Genomic DNA, 18,584 nt, shown 5'->3' with positions numbered 1-18,584 from the left:
TAGAACTCTGTCTGGAGGAGTGGCAGTGCCTGGACACTGCACAGCAGAATTTATATTCTGCTGTGGTGTTAAAGACCTACAGAAAGGAATGTGGTGTTAAAGAACTACAGAAACCCGGCCTTCCTGGGCAAACAAGCAACCTCATCAAGCAGCTCCCTGACACCACAGCCAGGTAAATCCACAAAGAGGGGAAAAAACAAGCACAAAAATGATGAAACCATCAAAGACCAGAACTCCTCTTCTCCTTCAAGGCATCACAACTTCTAAACAACACAGGATCACAACTTGAGCAAGGAGTGCAATGAATTGACAGATACAGGCTTCGGAAGGTGGCTAACAACAAACATTTCTGAGCTAAAGGAACATGTTGTAACTCAATGCAAAGTAACCAAAAACCTTGAAAAATAGTTAGACAAAATGCTAATTGGAATAACCAGGATAGAGAAGAACATAAATGACTCGATGGAGTCAAAAAACACAGCACAAGAACTACGTGAAGCAAACACAAGTTTTAATAGCCAGATGGATCAAGGAGAAGAAAGGATATCAGAGATTAAAGATCAACTCAATGAAATAAAAAGAGAAGGGAAGATGAGAAAAAAGAGTGAAAAGAAATGAACAAAGCCTCCAAGAAATATGGGATTATGTGAAAAGACCTAATCTACGCTTGATCAGTGTACCTGAACACGATGGGGAGAATGAATCCAAGCTGGAAAACATGTTCCAGAATATTATCCAGGAGAACTTCCCAAGCCTAGCAAGGCAGTCCAAATTTCAAATTCAAGAAATACAGAGAACTCCACAAAGATATTCCTCAAGAAGAGCAACCCCAAGGCACATAATCGTCAGATTCACTGGGGTTGAAATGAAGGAAAAAATGCTAAGGGCAGCCAGAGAGAAAGGCCAGGTCACCCACAGAGAGAAGCCAATCAGAGTCACAGCAGATCTCTCTGCAGAAACCCTACAAGCCAGAAGAGAGTGGGGGCCAATATTCAACATCCTTAAAGAAAAGAACTTTCAACCCAGAATCTCATATCCAGCCAAACTAAGTTTCGTAAGTGAAGGAGAAATAAAATCCTTTATGGACAAGCAATTATTGAGAGATTTTGTCACCACCAGACCTGCCCTACAAGAGTTCCTTGAAGAAACACTAAGCATGGAAAGGAACAAGTACTAGTCACTGCAAAAGCAAACCAGCTGGCAAAGACCAAAACGCAATGAAGAAAATGAGGCAACTAATGGGAAAGAAAACCAGTCAGTTGGCAGGGCACGGTGGCTCAAGCCTGTAATCCCAGCACTTTGGGAGGCCGAGGCGGGTGGATCACGAGGTCAAGAGATCGAGACCATCCTGGTCAACATGGTGAACCCCGTCTACTAAAAATACAAAAAATTAGCTGGGCATGGTGGCGCATGCCTGTAATCCCAGCTACTCAGGAGGCTGAGGCAGGAGAATTGCCTGAACCCAGGAGGCGGAGGTTGCAGTGAGCCGAGATCATGCCATTATACTCCAGCCTGGGTAACAAGAGTGAAACTCCACCTCAAAAAAAAAGAAAACCAGTCAGTAACAAAATGGCAGAATCAAATCCACACATAACAATATTAACATTGAATGTAAATGGCCTAAACACCCCAATCAAAAGACACAGACTGGCAAAATGGATAAAAAGTCAAGACCCAACAGTGTGCTATATTCAGGAAACCCATCTCACATACAAAGACTCACAAAGACGCAAGATAAAGGGATGGAAGATGATTTACCAAGCAAATGGAGAACAAAAAAAATTAGGGTTTGCAATCCTAGTCTCTGATAAAATGGACTTCAAACCAACAAAGATCAAAAGAGACAAAGAAGGACACTACATAATGGTAAAAGGATCAATCCAACAGGAAAAGCTAAGTATCTTAAATACATACGCCCCCAACACAGGAGCACCCAGATATATAAAGCAAATTCTTAATGACCTAAAACGAGATTTAGACTCCCACATAATAATAGTGGGAGACCTCAACACTCCACTGTCAATATTAGATCAATGAGACAGAAAATTGACAAGGATATCCAGGACTGGAATGCACAGCTGGACCAAGTGGTCCTAATACACATATACAGAATGCTCCACCCCAAATCCACAGAATATACATTTTTCTCAGCACCACATTGCACATACTCTAAAACTGACCACATCATTGGAAGCAAATCATTCCTCAGCAAATGCAAAAGAACAGAAATCATAACTAACAGTCTATTAGACCACAGCGCAGTCAGACTATGACTCAGGATCAAGAAACACACACAAACCCACACAACCACTTGGAAACTGAACAACCTGTTTCTGAGTGTTGACTGGAAACTCTGTCTCAAAAAAAAAGAAATACTAGACTTCCATAGAACCAACCCAAATGCCCATCAATGATAGACTGGATGAAGAAAATGTGGTACATATACCCCATGGAATACTACGCAGCCATAAAAAAACGAGTTTGTGTCCTTTGTAGGGACTTGGATGAATCTGGAAACCATCATTCTCAGCAAACTAACACAAGAACAGAAAGCCATACACCGTATGTTCTTATTCACAGGTGGGTGTTGAACAATGAGAACACGTGGACTCAGGGAGAGGAGCATCACATACTGGAGGAAGTTGAGGGGGACAGGGAGAGACAGCAGGGGGTGGGGAAGGAGGGGTGGGTGGGGAGGGATAACATGGGGAGAAATGCCAGATATAGTATGTACCTAAAGTAAATAAATTAATTTTAAAATATACAAAATAAAAAAAGAAAAGAAAAAATTCTTTTACATTTAATCAGAAAACAAGGGACCAGAAGGTCTCTGCTAATCATACACTCATTTCTTACTACGAAATCCATCAGAAGTTTAATGCGGTCTACTTCCTTTATATGTTCAGCTATACAACTTACTTACTGAGATACATTTTCCTTATTATCTCAAAAGTATCTACAAAATGAAGATAATGTCAACCTCACAAGCCCAATATTGCATTATCCACTTGGTACTTAGTAGGTAACCCACAATTATTAACTTCCCTAATTTTTAGAAATAGTTTTTATAGAGTCCAGGATTCTGCAGTTAAGTTCCAGCTATATTCTAAGTGCTTTCAAACATTAAAAGGTAAGGAAGAATACTAATTTATAATTTAGAAAAATAACCCTACATAAATACTCTACAAATCTTTAAATTTTATAAAAAGTTAACGTTTACATTTTTTAAAAATACATTTACCTTTAGTTGTACATCCTAAAATTTAGTTGTGTTAACTTCCATTAAGAAACAAAGTTGTGTGTGATTCTTGGACATTTCACCTATTAATTGCTCTGCTCATTGTGATATAAAAATAATACCTACCGTACAAAGTTTAAGTGAAGTAACACATGTAAAGACTTTCGCAAAATACATGCTATTAATATTTGGTAGGTACCTCAAATATTTAATTTTCCTAATACAGCAATACATGCTATTTTGCGAAATACCATAACTTAACAGATGCCACTCTCATTGTAAAATACATATTTTGGAAAAATTAAAAGGATATGTAGCCTCAAGACAATTAATCTGTAGCTATGGAAAATAGTACTAGGTTGAATTGTTAGTTGTGTCTAAAGTTTATGTATGTCTTCTTACGCTGTGATTCACAAAATGAGACACATTGCCGTATCGAGCTGCATCCACTGTGAATTCATCAGATTCATAGTCCAGATCAAAGAGATACGTGATTCCTTTATTGTCATATAACTGTCCCCGTCTTTCAGCTTCTTCACTTGTGATTACCTAAACGGAAAAAACTATAGTATATTATGTAGCTATTGTTGAACTAAAGAAGCATTCATCTACATACCTATTAATATGTGAATGCCTACAAATATTTAAAAAGTAAGAAATTCAAGGGTCATCAAAGCAAACATTCACACAAACTAAGAATCAGATGGAAAGAGGTGGGAAAATGAGGAGAGGAAAAATGCTAGTGCAAAAGATTACTTTTTTTTTTTTTTTTTTTTTTTAAAGGGTCTTTCTCTGTCACTCAGGTTAGAAAGCAGTGGTGCCATGACTCCCTGCATCCTTCAACTCCTGGGTTCAAGTGATCCTCCTGCCTCAGCCTCCTGAATAGCTGGACCACAGGTGCACACCACCACACCCAGCTAATGTTTTAGTTTTTGTAGAGATGGGGGTCTTGTTATGTTACCCACACTGGTCTGGAACTCCTGGGTTCAAGTAAGCCTCCAGCCTTGGCTTCCCAAAGTGCTGGGGTTAACTGTACCCAGATGATTTATGACTTTTTAAGCAGGATTTGAGACACTGCATTACTTTCATTATAATTAGGATGTTCAAAAAGCTATAGCTCTCTACAGGACACAACTGAATGTTAAGGACTAAATCTGCAAGTATATAGTCTAAATATGATCCAGGCACATTTTTCCTGTAAGTTATCTATATGCAGTTACAAATGGAAAATTGTTAAAAATACAGGGGAGAAGCTATGTTAACTCTGGAATGGAAAGCTTTGTTTTGTTGAATAGGTTATTTTCATGAAATTCTGTAAGTCCAAAAGCATCATCTATAGTTCTGCTCTTAAGAACACAGTTTTATGACATACTCAGCTTAAGAAACCAAAAGTGTCTAAAATACTTTATGTTAACAACCAAATTTGGCTGCTGCACTCATTAGGAATGCAACTTAAAATTTTGGTTAACGAAAAGAAAATTTGATTATGCAAGATGTTGTATACTGAATAGTAATTTACAATAATTTACCACTGTCTTAAAAGTATAACAAATTAAAACAGACATCTAATTTCAGAATTCTAGATGAATACAGATAATTATAGGTGACCCAATTCCAACTAAAAAAACCAGAGTTGACAACTTCAGATTTGCAGCCACATTCTTATCCTTCTAGTTACAGCTTAACTCACCCTTCAGTTCTAAGCAGTGTGGTGCCATGGTGAAGACTATATGGTCAAGATGCAAAGATTCTGAGCTTTGCATCTTGCTTATTTTATTACTATGTGACCTATGTGACCTTGGGCAAGGTGCTCGATTTCTTTCACTAAAATAATGGACATAATAGTACAATCTCCCCCCCCAAAAAAAAAAGTACTACCTGAGTTGTGAAGAGGATTAGTAAATTAATACATCAAGTGCTCAGAACAGTATGTGACACGTGGCAAATAAATATTTTTTACATTTATATATATATGATTTGCATAAAAGTACATTTGCTAGTATTTGGTAGTTTTGAGAATGGTCTTCACAGTTCAAAAATGAGTTACAGATGCACAGTCTAATTTTCTTATGGATGCAATATACTATCTTTCATATTGATACAAAACAGAGTTCTGCCAACTACACTTAACCATATTTGGTCAAATAGATGAAAGAAATTACAACTTTCAAGTTTTAAATCTGAGTTTCTTCTTAGGACTTTTGGGTAAAAAAGTTGTCATATTTTAAATTTTACAGGCTGGGTGTGGTGGCTCATGCCTGTAATCCCAGCACTTTGGGAGGCCGAGGCGGGTGGATCACCTGAGGTCAGGAGCTTGAGACCAACCTGACCAATATGGTGAAACCCCGTCTCTTTAAAAAAAAAAAGAAAGAAATTTTACAAATGCTAGCTTTCATGAGTGGAAATGCATATTTGTTGAAAGATGACTATACTGAATTGTTAAAATATATATTTTTGTTCATTTTTTATTTCTAAATATGCCAGTGAACTCTTCTAAATCTGAAAATGAATTTCTACATATCTGCAAATGAAAATATCAAAATGTACCAAATCTGTTACAGAGATAAAAAGGTAATTTTCTAAAAGTACAAACCTTACATACCCATCATTTGCTATGTGGCAAATTAACATACCTCTCCAACATATTCCATGACAAAACTCATCCTTTTAATCTTCACAAGGGTCTTTACACCCCAGCCACGGCCATTGCTAGTTCGAAAGATGCAAAGTGAATACTGTGTGCCTTTTTGTACAATCCTATTGGGACAATCAGGTCCACATTGACACCTTGAGTTGCATTCATAGATGGGAGTACCAGGTGGGATTTTAATTTGCTGGTTTTTATTATAAGCCAAAAGAACTCCAGCTTCAGCAGGACAACATTTTTCAAAGAAGCAATCTGTGCATGAACAACCAAAGGTGGCTTCATTGACTAAGCTGATTCCAGGAGCTGGTTTGTATTCGTTAATGTAGTAGAAGTCTGAAGGTGGGCCCTCTAAATCAACCGTATTTTCAACAAATATCATCCCTTTATGATTCTTCCTTCTGTTGAGTTCATCTTGCCATCTCTGCAGAGCTATCCTTTGTTTAGCCTTCTTCACAATGTACTCAGCGATGGCAGGTTTCAAAGTTTTGTTATTGTCTTTTGGAGTTATTGCTTTGCCTTTATTTACCTGAGATAAATAATTATGCTTGTCATTAGAGAATTGCTGAAGCAGTAACGGGCACTTCAGATTTTGCAAAGGTTCCCAAGTATTTGTAGAATCTGGCCATCCTTTCCATTTTACAAGATAATATTCCATATCCTTAAAATAAAAAAGAAAATAAAATGCAAATCAGATGGTTATTTCCCAGTTTTACTGAAAATAGTTAAAAATCATAAAGAATAAGGTATCCATTACCATTTTTCTTACTAATAGTTCAGAACATGTAGTAACAGGTTCCTAACACATGAAGTACAAATCATACAAATAAAACTATTTTTCCTTATTACATAAAATATAGAATTTAGATATGGCATAACATGTTTGATAAGAGGCTAAAGAGTTTTACCTGGAAAAAGATAAAGGTACTGAAACTTATGAATATGTTACTAAATGGTGATTTAGGTTAAATAGAGATGTATTTATTTTGATCACGGAAACAGATGGTCCCAAAGCTAGCTAACTCTTTATGACCTAGGTTAGTGGCTTACTTGGTCAGCATAGATGCAGGCATTCTTAATGTCCAGAACTTAGCATTATACACCAGATACGAGGGAACTCATTTCTCAACATAACGGGCATACATTCTCTAGATGTTCTAGAGAGATGAGCTGTCCAATACAGTTATTACTAGCCATACGTAACTACTGAAAACTTGAAATGTGGCCAGTCTGAATTGAGATGTGCTTCAAATTTAATACACACTGAGGCTGGGCGTGGTGGCTCATGCTTATAATCCCAGCACTTTGGGAGGCCGAGGTGAGTGGATCGCTCGAGCCCAGGAGTTCAAGACCAGACTGGGCAACACAGGAAAACCCTATCTTTACCAAAAACACAAAAATTAGGAAGCTGTGGTGTGTGTGCCTGTAATCCCAGTGCTAGGGAGGCTGAGGCATGAGAGTCATTTGAACCTTGGAGGCTGAGATCTCACCACTGCACTCCAGCCAGGGCTACAGAGCATGAGACTCAGCCTCGAAAAAACAAAACACAATGTAATAAAAAAACACAGAATTTTGAAGACTTAGTACTATACAAAAAAAAACAAAAAACAAAAACCATTAAGTATTTCTAACTTTAAAAAAAATCTTGATTATAGGTTGAAATAATATTTTGGATATAATGGACAGTTACATTCGTAGATGTTGAATGGCGTCTGCAGCTTACACTACACTGCTATTGGACAGCTTTCTTCTAGCTGATTTAGACTCACCCATGACTGGATTACAGAGCAGGCACTTAAGCCACCAAAGAACATTCTGATTTATTCCTCAGACTGGTGTTGGCCACGATGCCTTGACAACAAGGCAGCATGGTATCTTGTCTTTTTACTCCAATTACTATGTTTCCTTTCCTTGAAGTAAAGCAATGCCACGTTCATCTTAAGTTTCTTTTTAAAAAGGCAGTTATGGCCGGGCATGGTGACTCATGCCTGTAATCTCAGCATTTTGGGAGTCTGAGGCAGGTGGATCCCTTGAGACCAGAAGTTTGAGACCTACCTGGCCAATATGACAAAATTACAAAAATACAAAAATTAGCTGGGCATGGTGGCAGGAACCTGTAATTCCAGCTATTTGGGAGGCTGAGGTAGGAGAATCACTTGAACCCAGGAGGTGGAGGTTGCAGTGAGCTGAGACTGTGCCACTGTATTCTAGCCTGGCTAACAGAGTGAAACTCTGTCTCAAAAATAAATAAATAAATAAATGCAGTCAAGTGTGTCTAATAAATTTTGAAGGAAAGTCTCAGTGATATTCTTTGTCTTCTGGAATAACATATTCACATGCCCAAGCAGTAACGTTCAATCATAAAATATCTTCTGAAATAAAAAGGTGATTAAACAGCATTGGACGGTTACCTTATTTTAATTCAAAGCCACTGAAAAATCTTATTGAGATAACTACTTATCCCTGAAAAAGTTAAGACACTTTTTATTATAAAGGATGTCCATGACACTTGTTTTAATAGTCATAATAGATTAATGACAAAAGGTCTAAGCCATGTGGTATCTGCCATGTTGCTGAGGCACAAATTGGGCTGAGGAATACCATGAGTGCAGGAACCAGGCACCACCCACCCAGGAGTGGGCTTATTTTATCCCCACTATCTGCATCTTAATGTCTTGTTTCATTATATTCTATTCAACAAGCAGTATTCCTTGTGAATTTAAAGAATTTTGCTTTGCTTTGAAAATGGGTCAAAGTTTTCTTCTCTTACAAAATGTGATTAAATGATGGTGTGCAGATATGCACAAAAAGTGCAATATGTATGTGGAAATACATATTGTGGTTCCAGGAAAAAAAAAAAGCCTAGACGTGCATTTAAGTATTTTTCAAATTGAACCCCACTAAGGCCTAAGGATTTCTCCCTCCTTCAAGTCACCGCTACAATTCAGTACTGCTGTTAGTGGGTATCTGTTCACACTGTAGCAGATATGAGATCCAACTGGCAGCATCTAATCTCTCTAGTCCTCTTAATTATAAACTGATGCTAGAATAAAGCAATACAATCCTGGTCTTCTTTTTCTTTTTTTTTTTTTGGCTGCAGTTTTTCCTACCATAGCCTTGGGTTATGCCAGATGTTGCCAGCAAACAATGAAAGAAATAGAAATGGTGGATTAAAGCCAATGATTAAATCATCCAGGAACACTAAAAACATCTGCCACTGCAGTTATTTCCAAAATAATTAATTGTATTTAATTTTAGATGAATTACATGCATTTTAAATGACCAAATTTTGTATGCTAATCACATTAGTACCTATTTGAATTTATGAACGGGAAATACGAAATATAAATGCTTATGGCAGAATAGTAGAGAAATATTAGTAAGATTTTACTTCAACTTGGTAAACTTTTATTTTATAAGCATATTTTATTTTTACAATCCAAAAAAGGTATTTCCACTTTGAAAAATTTTTCAGGCTAAAATGCCAAATAAAAGCCAAAAGGTTCATAAGCTTATTATATCAATCTTATTCTGATACGTAATCAACTCTTAATTACCTATAGAAATGGAATCCAACTGGTAAAAATGATCTATAAATCACTCCTATGTAATTTGGAATACATCATATGAAGTTTTTCTCCAAGACATTTCTCAGCTCAGGCAGGTGAATCATGAGGTCAGGAGTTTGAGACCAGCCTGGCCAACATGATGAAACCTCATCTCTACTAAAAATACAAAAAATTAGCTAGGCATGGTGGCAGGCACCTGTAATCCCAGCTACTGGGGAGGCTGAGGCAGGATAATCACTTGAACCTGGGAGGCGGAGGTTGCAATGAGCCAAGATCATGCCATTGCACTCCAGTCTGGGCAACAGAGCAAGACTCCCTGTCAAAAAAAAAAGACATTTCCCCCCATCTTTGGTGTCAGTTAAAGTCATTCGAATATTTTAGAATCTGTAAGTATACGAAAGTTTGGCCACAAGGGGGTTTGAGGATATATATATATTACTAGGCGTTAGGAATAAAACCTCATTGGGAAAAGGCAGCAGTAACATGTGAAATAAATTGCAATGTAAGACACTATCACCAGAATATAAAGAGGGAAATCAATACAGGTCCATCAGAAAAGGGAAGAGAGAAAGCAGAACACACTACACTGTGAAGGAGTGAGAGCACTGATTGAGTAGGGAACATGGCAGAGAGGATGAAAAACATGGGCAAAAGCTGGGAGCTAAGATTTGCATGAAATAACCAAAAAATAGTGAAGAGATGGAAATGTCTAGCTTTAAGGTTTGGAATGCTGAAACAAGCTAAAATTTGTAATGCTAAGGCAAGAGCAAATTTTAGACAACCATAACACTTCCTTGGCTGAGACACTTGAATTTTATTGTAGACCAGTGGTTCTTAAAGTTCTCAGAAACCATGGTGCCTCTGGGGGAGTACGTTTAACTCCATCTTGTTAGTTAGCAACAATTTACAAATCTATTAATTGCCAAACCCATGGACTCTTCAGCCCTCCTCTTATTTGATTCTCTAAGGCAACAGCCACTATCTAACCATTTCTTAGACTTCCTTCTTGCTCCTCTGTATTTTCCTTGCTGAGGCTGCTTCCCCAGCCCATCACTTACATGATGGAGACACTCAGGACCCTGTTTGGCGCCCCCTTTCACATAAACATGTTTGTCCCTTTTGAGAATCTGATGAAAGCAATGGACCTTTCTCTAACAAAAACCACATATAAAACATTTTGGGTAATTTCAGGATATTTAGATTCTGGGTTTAGAGATTTCCTACTCGGATCTCTTCAGACGACCTCATCGCCCCATGGATTTCATTGTTAATTATATGCTGATGACTCTCCAAGTTTTAACTGCAACCCAATATATCCAATAGCCTACCGGATGGTTCTTAAAGCAACCTGTCCACATGGAACTCACTACTGTCCTTTCACATCGGATTCTTTTTGTATTCCTCATCATGGTGAATCTTACCTGTCCACCTGCTCACACAAGCCACAACCCAGGTTATCTCAATTCCTTCTTCTCCTCAATCCAATTATCACCAAGTTCCTTTAGAGGTGGACTTCTTCCTGTCTCTATTTCTATAGCATCAGTCACTTCTGGCCCTCAATTCTTCCCTGTATTACTATATTAATCTTCCACTGGTTTTCCTACTCCAGACTTACAGCTTCAAGCACTCTATCCTTCTTTACCATAGTTTTCTGTAAAAACAAAAAATCCACAGAACCAGTTATTCTGCTGTTTTTTGGCTTAAAAATTGTTAATGGTTTTCTATCCTGCCTAAGGAATAAAGTTCAAAGTTCTCTTTTCAGAAAGCAAGCCACTCTGAAACTGCTCCCTGATGCCTCCCTGGCTCCATCTCCCGTGATGGCCTCATTCACACAACACACACTACTGGCCACAATGAACAACATGTGAGTCCTTTTGATGCCTTTGCTGCTTTGTTCACAAAGTTCTCTCTTATTAGGAGGGCCTTTCTCACTGCCCAATGAATGCTTGTCTCATCTTTTAAAACAGTGTAAATATCACTTCTTCTATGAAGTCTTTCCTGTTCCTCATACCCAAAAAGAACTGATCACTGCCAACTCCTTTTTGTTCCAATTTCCAATTTAAACTCTAAGTTATTTGTGGGAAGGGATGAAATCTTATTCTTTATAGGCCCAAAATGAGCACAACTGCCTACTGTATCTTAGGCTCTGACTAAATGTTTCTGAATATATAACAAAAAAAATCTGAGAACCAAAAGATATGCAATATACAAATCACAACAGTAACTGTATGAATTCTTAAAGGAAATAAAAGCTGATAAACTCGGAGGTAGTAATTCATAGCTTCTCAATATTTGTTTTGTCACCTCCTGTCTATAAGCCAATAAGTGGCAGCAAACACCAAAACTTTGGAAGACAAAAAAAAAAACAAAAAACTTGCCTTTCCACTAGTTAATTTTTTCTGCCAATTTTGAAATAATCATCATATTCAATATGAGTATTAAAATAACCTGAATCTGGCTGGGCACAGCAGCTCACACCTGTAACCCTTGCACTTTGGGAGGCTGAGGCAGGAGGATTGAGCCCAGGAGTTGGAGACTAGTCTAGACATCATAGTGAGACCTCTTCTCTACAAAAAAAATAAAGCTAGCAGCATGTGGTGGAACATTCCTGTGGTCTCAGCTACTCAGGAGGCTGAGGTGGGAGGATCACTTGAGCCTGGGATGCCAAGGCTGAAGTGAGCCAAGATCAGGCTACAAGAGGCAACAGAATGAGGCCCTATTTTTAAATAAGTAACTGGAATTTGATTATGAAAACACCAGTAGTTCCATGGGAAGCATGGTTTCAGAACTATTATAGTCAATGGAAAATCGCTGAATTTTCATGGCAGTAACTCATAGAGTAGGAAGTGTAAAATGTGAGCCACAGGACATTGTTAAAGTCTTTTCTTAGAGCTCTGTTTTCCTGATCTCTAAGCCACAGATTAGAGTCTAATGATTTCTATGTTATTCTAGTTCTTCCCCACTCTAGGTTCAATCAGTGTTTTAGGAATATTAATCTATTGTCAGATGTGGACTATTGTTAATTTGTGCCATGCTGTATAGGGGGGTTCTCGAAACATAAAAGTACCTGTATACTTTAAGAAACCAAAGCTATAGGCAATATTTATTACTTAGCTTAGCTTACTAAGCTATGTGCATGTCCATCAATGTGCACAGAGGACCCTGTTCTTCACTGAACGATCTTAAACACCCACAGTTTTGTGTGAAGGGGTGATGCAGCAACAACAATGCTGCAGAAAAATCACCTTGCACTGAGACTAAGTACTACTACAATAACACCCTTAGTCCAATTTGACCCTTGATATAAATTCTTAATAGTAACAACCCTTTTGTTCCCCACCACGGAATTCTTTCCATTTCCAAAGTTGGCTATTTCAGACCTCCTCCACTTTGCTCAAGGTCTCCATCCCCTATCTCTTGTGTTATTTTCAGTGGCGTATGACCTTTGTTCCTAATGCAAAGAGAAAGTGGAAACCACTAGGCATAAACTGCCTTATCTTCCAGCCTTCCATGGCCATGTAGCTAGAGAGAAGGTAGATGCAGACAAAACAGGAGATGCACTTTCTCAAGTCAATGCTTCTTGTCTCTTCAGTATCTCCCTCTGCTGGTTATCACTAGCATTTACACAGGCTCAATTTTTTAAAAGCAAAATAAAACTAAACCTCCTTTGAGATATACACCCTTATATATGTAGGGAATCTCTAAAAGACATATTAAATTGCTAAGAAAGAGAGACTGAAACTAGGTCATGGGGTATCTGACCTTTTATAACGTTGACTTTTTAAAATTACATGCATATATTACCTCCTCAAAATCAAAAAATTACTATCACATTGGTCTATTCAAAAAAATTTTTTTAAATTATAAAACACGCATATAAGCCACGTAAGTAACCCTGCTTTCTTAAAAGCTAAGATTCACGGAAGAATTTTCCATACTACTTGACTCTACTTTCTTAACTCCAGTTATTTATTTTTTTAAGACATAGTTTCCCTCTTGTTGCACAGGCTGGAGTGCAATGGCACAATCTTGGCTGACCACGACCTCCGTCTCCCAGGTTCAAGCAATTCTCCTGCCTCACACTCCTGAGTCGCTGGCATTAACAGGCATGCACCACCATGCCTGGCTAATTTTGTATTTTTAGCAGAGATGGGGTTTTTCCATGTTGCTCAGGATGGTCTCGAATTCCCGAACTCAGTCTCAGCCTCCTAACGTGCTGGGATTACAACAGGTATGAGCCACTGTGCCCAGCCTGGTTCATTCAATTCATTCTTTTAGCTCTTCTCAGAGGCTGCTCGAAGGGCATCAATAACCCTCCATTACTAAATTTAGTAGATTCTTTCCAGTTCTTTGACTTGCTGTCTAATACTCTCCTGCTGGTATCATTTTTTCCTCTGGTTCCCATGATTTACACTTTGCATCTTCTGGCCTCTCTTGCTAGTGTGTCTCAGTCTGATAGTTCTTCCTACAAGTGTCCCCACCTACTCCTCAGGGCTCATCCTCCATCCTTGTTCTCTGCAAACATTTGCTTTGCTTGGGCTACTCCAATCACCTCTTGCCACCTTCAACCCATTGAGAGCCCAACAGCCAGACTCATGCTTTCAACAGATACATCTCAGCATGCTGTTCCCCTGCTTAAAACTACTAAATGGTTCTCTATGCCCTTAAGAGGAAGTCCAAAATCCTATCTTCAGCCTATGAGGAGCTGCACTCTCTGGGGCCTGCCCATCCTGCCAGCCTCATCACACTCCCTCCTGCTCTCTACCTTCCACTCATACTCTCTATTCCTTGAAGGCCCTCTTTCTACTCCTTGAAGAAGTCAGGCTGTCTTCTGCCTCAAAATCTCCCCCACATATCCCTTTCTTCCTTTAGTACTAAGATGAAACATCAGTTCCTCAGGGATACCTGCCCAATCTCTCCAGGATAAGTCAGATCTGTCACGTCAGCACTTACCACAACTACAATAAGTACTTTGTCCAACTGTATTTAAGGTATTTCTACCCTCACTAAACAATAAACTCCACAGCATCAAGGACCATACCCCAACATCATTCACTGCTCAGATTCCTAGTTCCTAGTGCAGAACATGGTAGATGGCCAGTAAACATCAGTTGAGTTCATAATAGGAAACTGCATCCATTCCAAAGGCTTCCATCTCTATCTTTTTGCCAATTACTTTAGGATCTGTTTCCAGTTAGATCTCACTATTGATTTGAGCCTCACTTCCAATTAGTTTGTTTTGCTTAAAATGTCCTCAAGAAAGTACATTTGGGCCAGGTGCAGTGGTTCACACCTGTAATCCCAGCACTTTGGGAGGCCGAGGTGGGTGAATCAGAGGTCGGGAGTTTGAGACCAACCTGATCAACATAGTAAAACCTCATCTCTACTAAAAATACCAAAATTAGCCAGGCGTGGTGGTGCACACCTGTAATACCAGCTACACGGGAGGCACATTTTAAGTGGAACTTAAACCAACTGGAAATGGGTCCCCAAGCCCAGTCTAGTTTCTTCTCCTGCATTCCTAGGGAACAGTAATACTGTCTACACCACTGCCCAAATCAGAAATCTGTATTTTCCTAGACCTGGCTTCCTCACTGCCAGACCCCTACCCTAACCCTCTGACCACAAGCCACAGACATAAATTTTACATCCTTATTTAAAAACAAAACAAAACAAAACAAAACAAAACAAAACAAAACAGAACCATGTGCCTACTCTTCCTGGCCATTGTTAATACTTTAGTCCAAGCACCATTGGTTCTGGCCTGGTTACTATGACAGCTGTATAGAACATACAGCCGTGCACATGTTATTCCCCTTCCTACAAATCCCCTTTCTTGTTTGCAGAGAGAACATTCTCTCAATTACAAATCTGATGTATTACTCTCTTTAGAACTTCCCAACTAATTCCCCATTGCCTTCGGATGGCTGAAAGATCCTTCACTCACCTGTCATTCTTTCCCACGTCCATTTCCTACCACCTCATTCTCTGGACAGAAGCCACACTGGATTATAATACTTGCCTTTTCAGGCTCCAATTGGACATCACTTCTGGGAAGCTTTCTGTGACCTACCCAATGCACCTCCCACAGATCTTGTAATGATGTTTGCCACAGCACTTTTTATACATCTACACTGTAATGGACTATTTATTTGTCAAACCTTCTCACTAGGCTGTGAGTTCATTATAGTGAGGGAGTTTCTTATCAATCTTTCTATTCCCAGTGCCTAACGTAGTGTCTGCAACACAGAAGAAACTCAAACATTTGTTAAGTCTATGAGAAAAAGAAACAAGAGATATGAGTCAACAGAATGCTGCTATCATTTAAGCATGAAGCCAGGAAGGCCTAGTCCAACAGTGAATGCAGGCCCTAGAAATATGACTGAAGCAAAAGACAATTCAATTAAATGACCACTGACCAAACACCTGTTCTGTACCAGGACTACGATGAGACATAGTCCAGGCTGCAAGTGGCAGATGATTTAGCAGGGAAGATCAGATACAAACAAAGCCGTGAAGTGTGACAAGTTCTACAACAGTGGCAAGAATGGTGCTTTGTAAATCCTGAACATAAAGCAACAAATTTTGCTGGAAGTGTGAAAGGTTAGGTGGTTCCCCAATAGGTGGTGACCTTTGCAATGAATTGTACAAACTGTAATATTTTGCAAAGCAGGGAAGAGAAGTGGTAGTACTCTGAAGAGGGAACTGGATGAGAAAAGGGGACACAAAAGTGCATGATATGTTCAAAGAATGAGAATATCAGCTGTGTCTGTTCTTCAGCCATGATTCCAATGCTTAGAACAGTGCCTAGCTCATAATAGGTGCTCAGTACATCTTCGATAAATGAAATAATCTATAAATATTACAATTTCAGAAAATAGGATATATGACAAGAGATGAGGTTGGAAAGGTGGTGGGTGACCAGATGATAAAGAACCTTGGTCCCACACTAATGTGTCTGAGATGAGACTGGGAAATTGGGAACCATGAAAAGGTCTAAAGCAAGGCTTGAATGCAATCATGGCTGGATTTAAGAAACAACTGTATTGGCATGGTGGAATATGGTACTGAGACAATGTCTTTCATGAGCTAAGAGGAGGGGGCCACACAAGAAAAAGACAAGGTCATAAGATCTTTCACCTACTCTGAATTTGTAAAAGAAAAAGAGAAAAAAGAAAAAAAGACAGAGGTACTATGCTGAAGTAATGCTGGGTTATAGATTCAGTATCTGTGCCAGGTAGAAGAAGAAATGGGGGATGTATGTGTGGTACTGAGGACATAAGCGAGCCAAGGAAGGTCACTTATTCCGAAGCAAGAAAAGAGATGAACTGGCAAGAATGACTAAGAACAAACTAAACAGCAAAGATGATCTGAAACTGAACTACAACATTCAGAATTTTGTACAAGATTCTTGGTAGCTTCCTTAATGCAAGCACAGACCCCTAAGTAACTACTAGTAATCCTCTCTGTCAAAGTATAGCAGGAACAAACAAGAAAGGACAGAGACAAGAGATAGCATAATCTGATAACCCATTAGATTTAGAGGCAAAAAGAAATGAAGAATTAAAGATATACGAAATCATCAGGTTAAGTGGGAGAATTATGCTTCTGTTAAACAAGATAGAGAATACTAATACAGGATGCAGGTATGAGGGAGGAAGAGAGGTCCAGTTTAGAATGTGAACTTGGGTACCTGTAGGGTATCCAGTTTGAAATCAAGCCCAGAAAGGGCTCAAGGCCTCGAAAGTCTGAATCATGAGCGAAACACATACAAGTGGAAACCACTGGGAAAGAGGTTGCCTACAGAGCAACTACAAGGTGAGAAGAGGGCCAAAAACAGGGCCTTGAAGACTATTAACATTTCAAAGGAGGGACGGATAAGAGGTAGTAAAGGAGGTTCCTAAAGAACAGTAAGAAAAACAGGTAGAGCCGGAGGCAGTGGCTCACGCCTGTAATCCCAGCAATTTGGGAGGCCGAGGTGAGCAAATCACCTGATGTCAGGAGTTCGAGACCAGCCTGACCAATAGGATGAAACCCATCTCTATTAAAAATACAAAAAATAGCTGGGTATGGTGGCATGCACCTGTAATCTCAGCAACTTGGGAGGGTGAGGCAGGAGAATTGCTTGAACTGGGAGGCAGAGATTGCAATGAGCAGAGATTGTGCCACTGCACTCCACCCTGGGCAGTAAGGCAAAACTGTGTCTCAAAAAAAAAGGTGGAAAAAGTGGGGATAGTGGTAACAATAACCACAGTAAATGCTCATATAGTATAATTTCCACACGCTCTTTGTTCTCCATGTTCTATCTATATTAACTCATTTAATGCGAGTAACACCCTATGAGAATAGTACTATAATGATCCTTCTTTCACAGATGAAGAAACTGAAAGAAAGACTAAGTAACCTGCTGAAGGAAGATCACCCAACTTATAAACAAAAGCCAAAATGTTTAGGCAATCTCTCCACAGACTAGAGTTTCAGGTAAGAAAAGGTAGCCAACAGTCCTAAATGGGGAAAAGTTGAATAAGATGCAAGGTTTTCAAATTTGACAACTAAAAGGTTACTGAGGGGCACAGATCAGTATAAAGTGGGTTAAAAAGATAATAAGAAGTGGAAAGACAACTCACAGAAGGGGAGAAAATTTTTGCAAATCACATCCTAATAAGGGATTTGTATCCAGACTATATGAAGAACCATTCCAACTTGATAATAAACAGATAAGCCAATTTTTAAAATGTGCAAAGGATATGACCAGACATTTCTCCAAAGACATACAAATGGCCAATAAGCACAGGAGAAGATCTTCAGCATCATTAGTCAGAGAGATGCAAATCAAAACCACAGTGAGATACCACCTCACACCTACTAGGACAGCTATCACCAAAAAGTCAGATAATAACATGTATTTGCCAGGATGTGAAATACTGACTCTCATACACTGCTGGTGGAAAAGTAAAATGCAGTGCTTTGGAAAAGAGTCTGGTGGTTCCTCAAACAGTTAAACATAGTGTCAACATATGACCCAGCAATTCCACTCCTAGGTATATACCCAAAAACCAAGAAAACTCATGTGCACACAGAACCTTGTAGGCGAACATTCATAACAACATTATAATAGTTCCAAAATGGAAAC

The 18,584-nt window shown here is 38.9% G+C and overlaps 1 protein-coding gene across 15 annotated transcripts in view; it reads right to left on the bottom strand.

The window, feature by feature from the left end:
- The window catches only part of SUV39H2 (SUV39H2 histone lysine methyltransferase), a 41,092-nt gene that overhangs the window by 17,411 nt on the left and 5,097 nt on the right, over nt 1-18,584 (bottom strand). For 12 of the 15 annotated variants that reach the window (XR_013519534.1, XR_013519535.1, XR_013519536.1 and 9 more), the window contains 2 exons: nt 5,872-6,543; nt 3,641-3,787 (listed from right to left, as the gene is read on the bottom strand). Coding sequence is in view for 11 of the 15 variants with exons in the window: in XM_054258467.2 (XP_054114442.1) it covers nt 3,641-3,787; nt 5,872-6,543 (819 nt within the window). In the remaining 4 variants the exon portion in view is untranslated. Of the gene's footprint in view, nt 1-3,640; nt 3,788-5,871; nt 6,544-10,872; nt 11,103-18,584 lie in introns of all 15 variants that reach the window. The other 3 variants (XM_054258468.2, XM_078329520.1, XM_035306832.3) reach the window with 2 other exon arrangements.

This window comes from Callithrix jacchus, chromosome 7 (genome assembly GCF_049354715.1).
Source record: "Callithrix jacchus isolate 240 chromosome 7, calJac240_pri, whole genome shotgun sequence".
Classification (NCBI taxonomy): domain Eukaryota; kingdom Metazoa; phylum Chordata; class Mammalia; order Primates; family Cebidae; genus Callithrix; species Callithrix jacchus.
The sequence above is the reverse complement of the archived record's forward strand: the minus strand, read 5'-3'. Positions and strand labels throughout refer to the sequence as shown.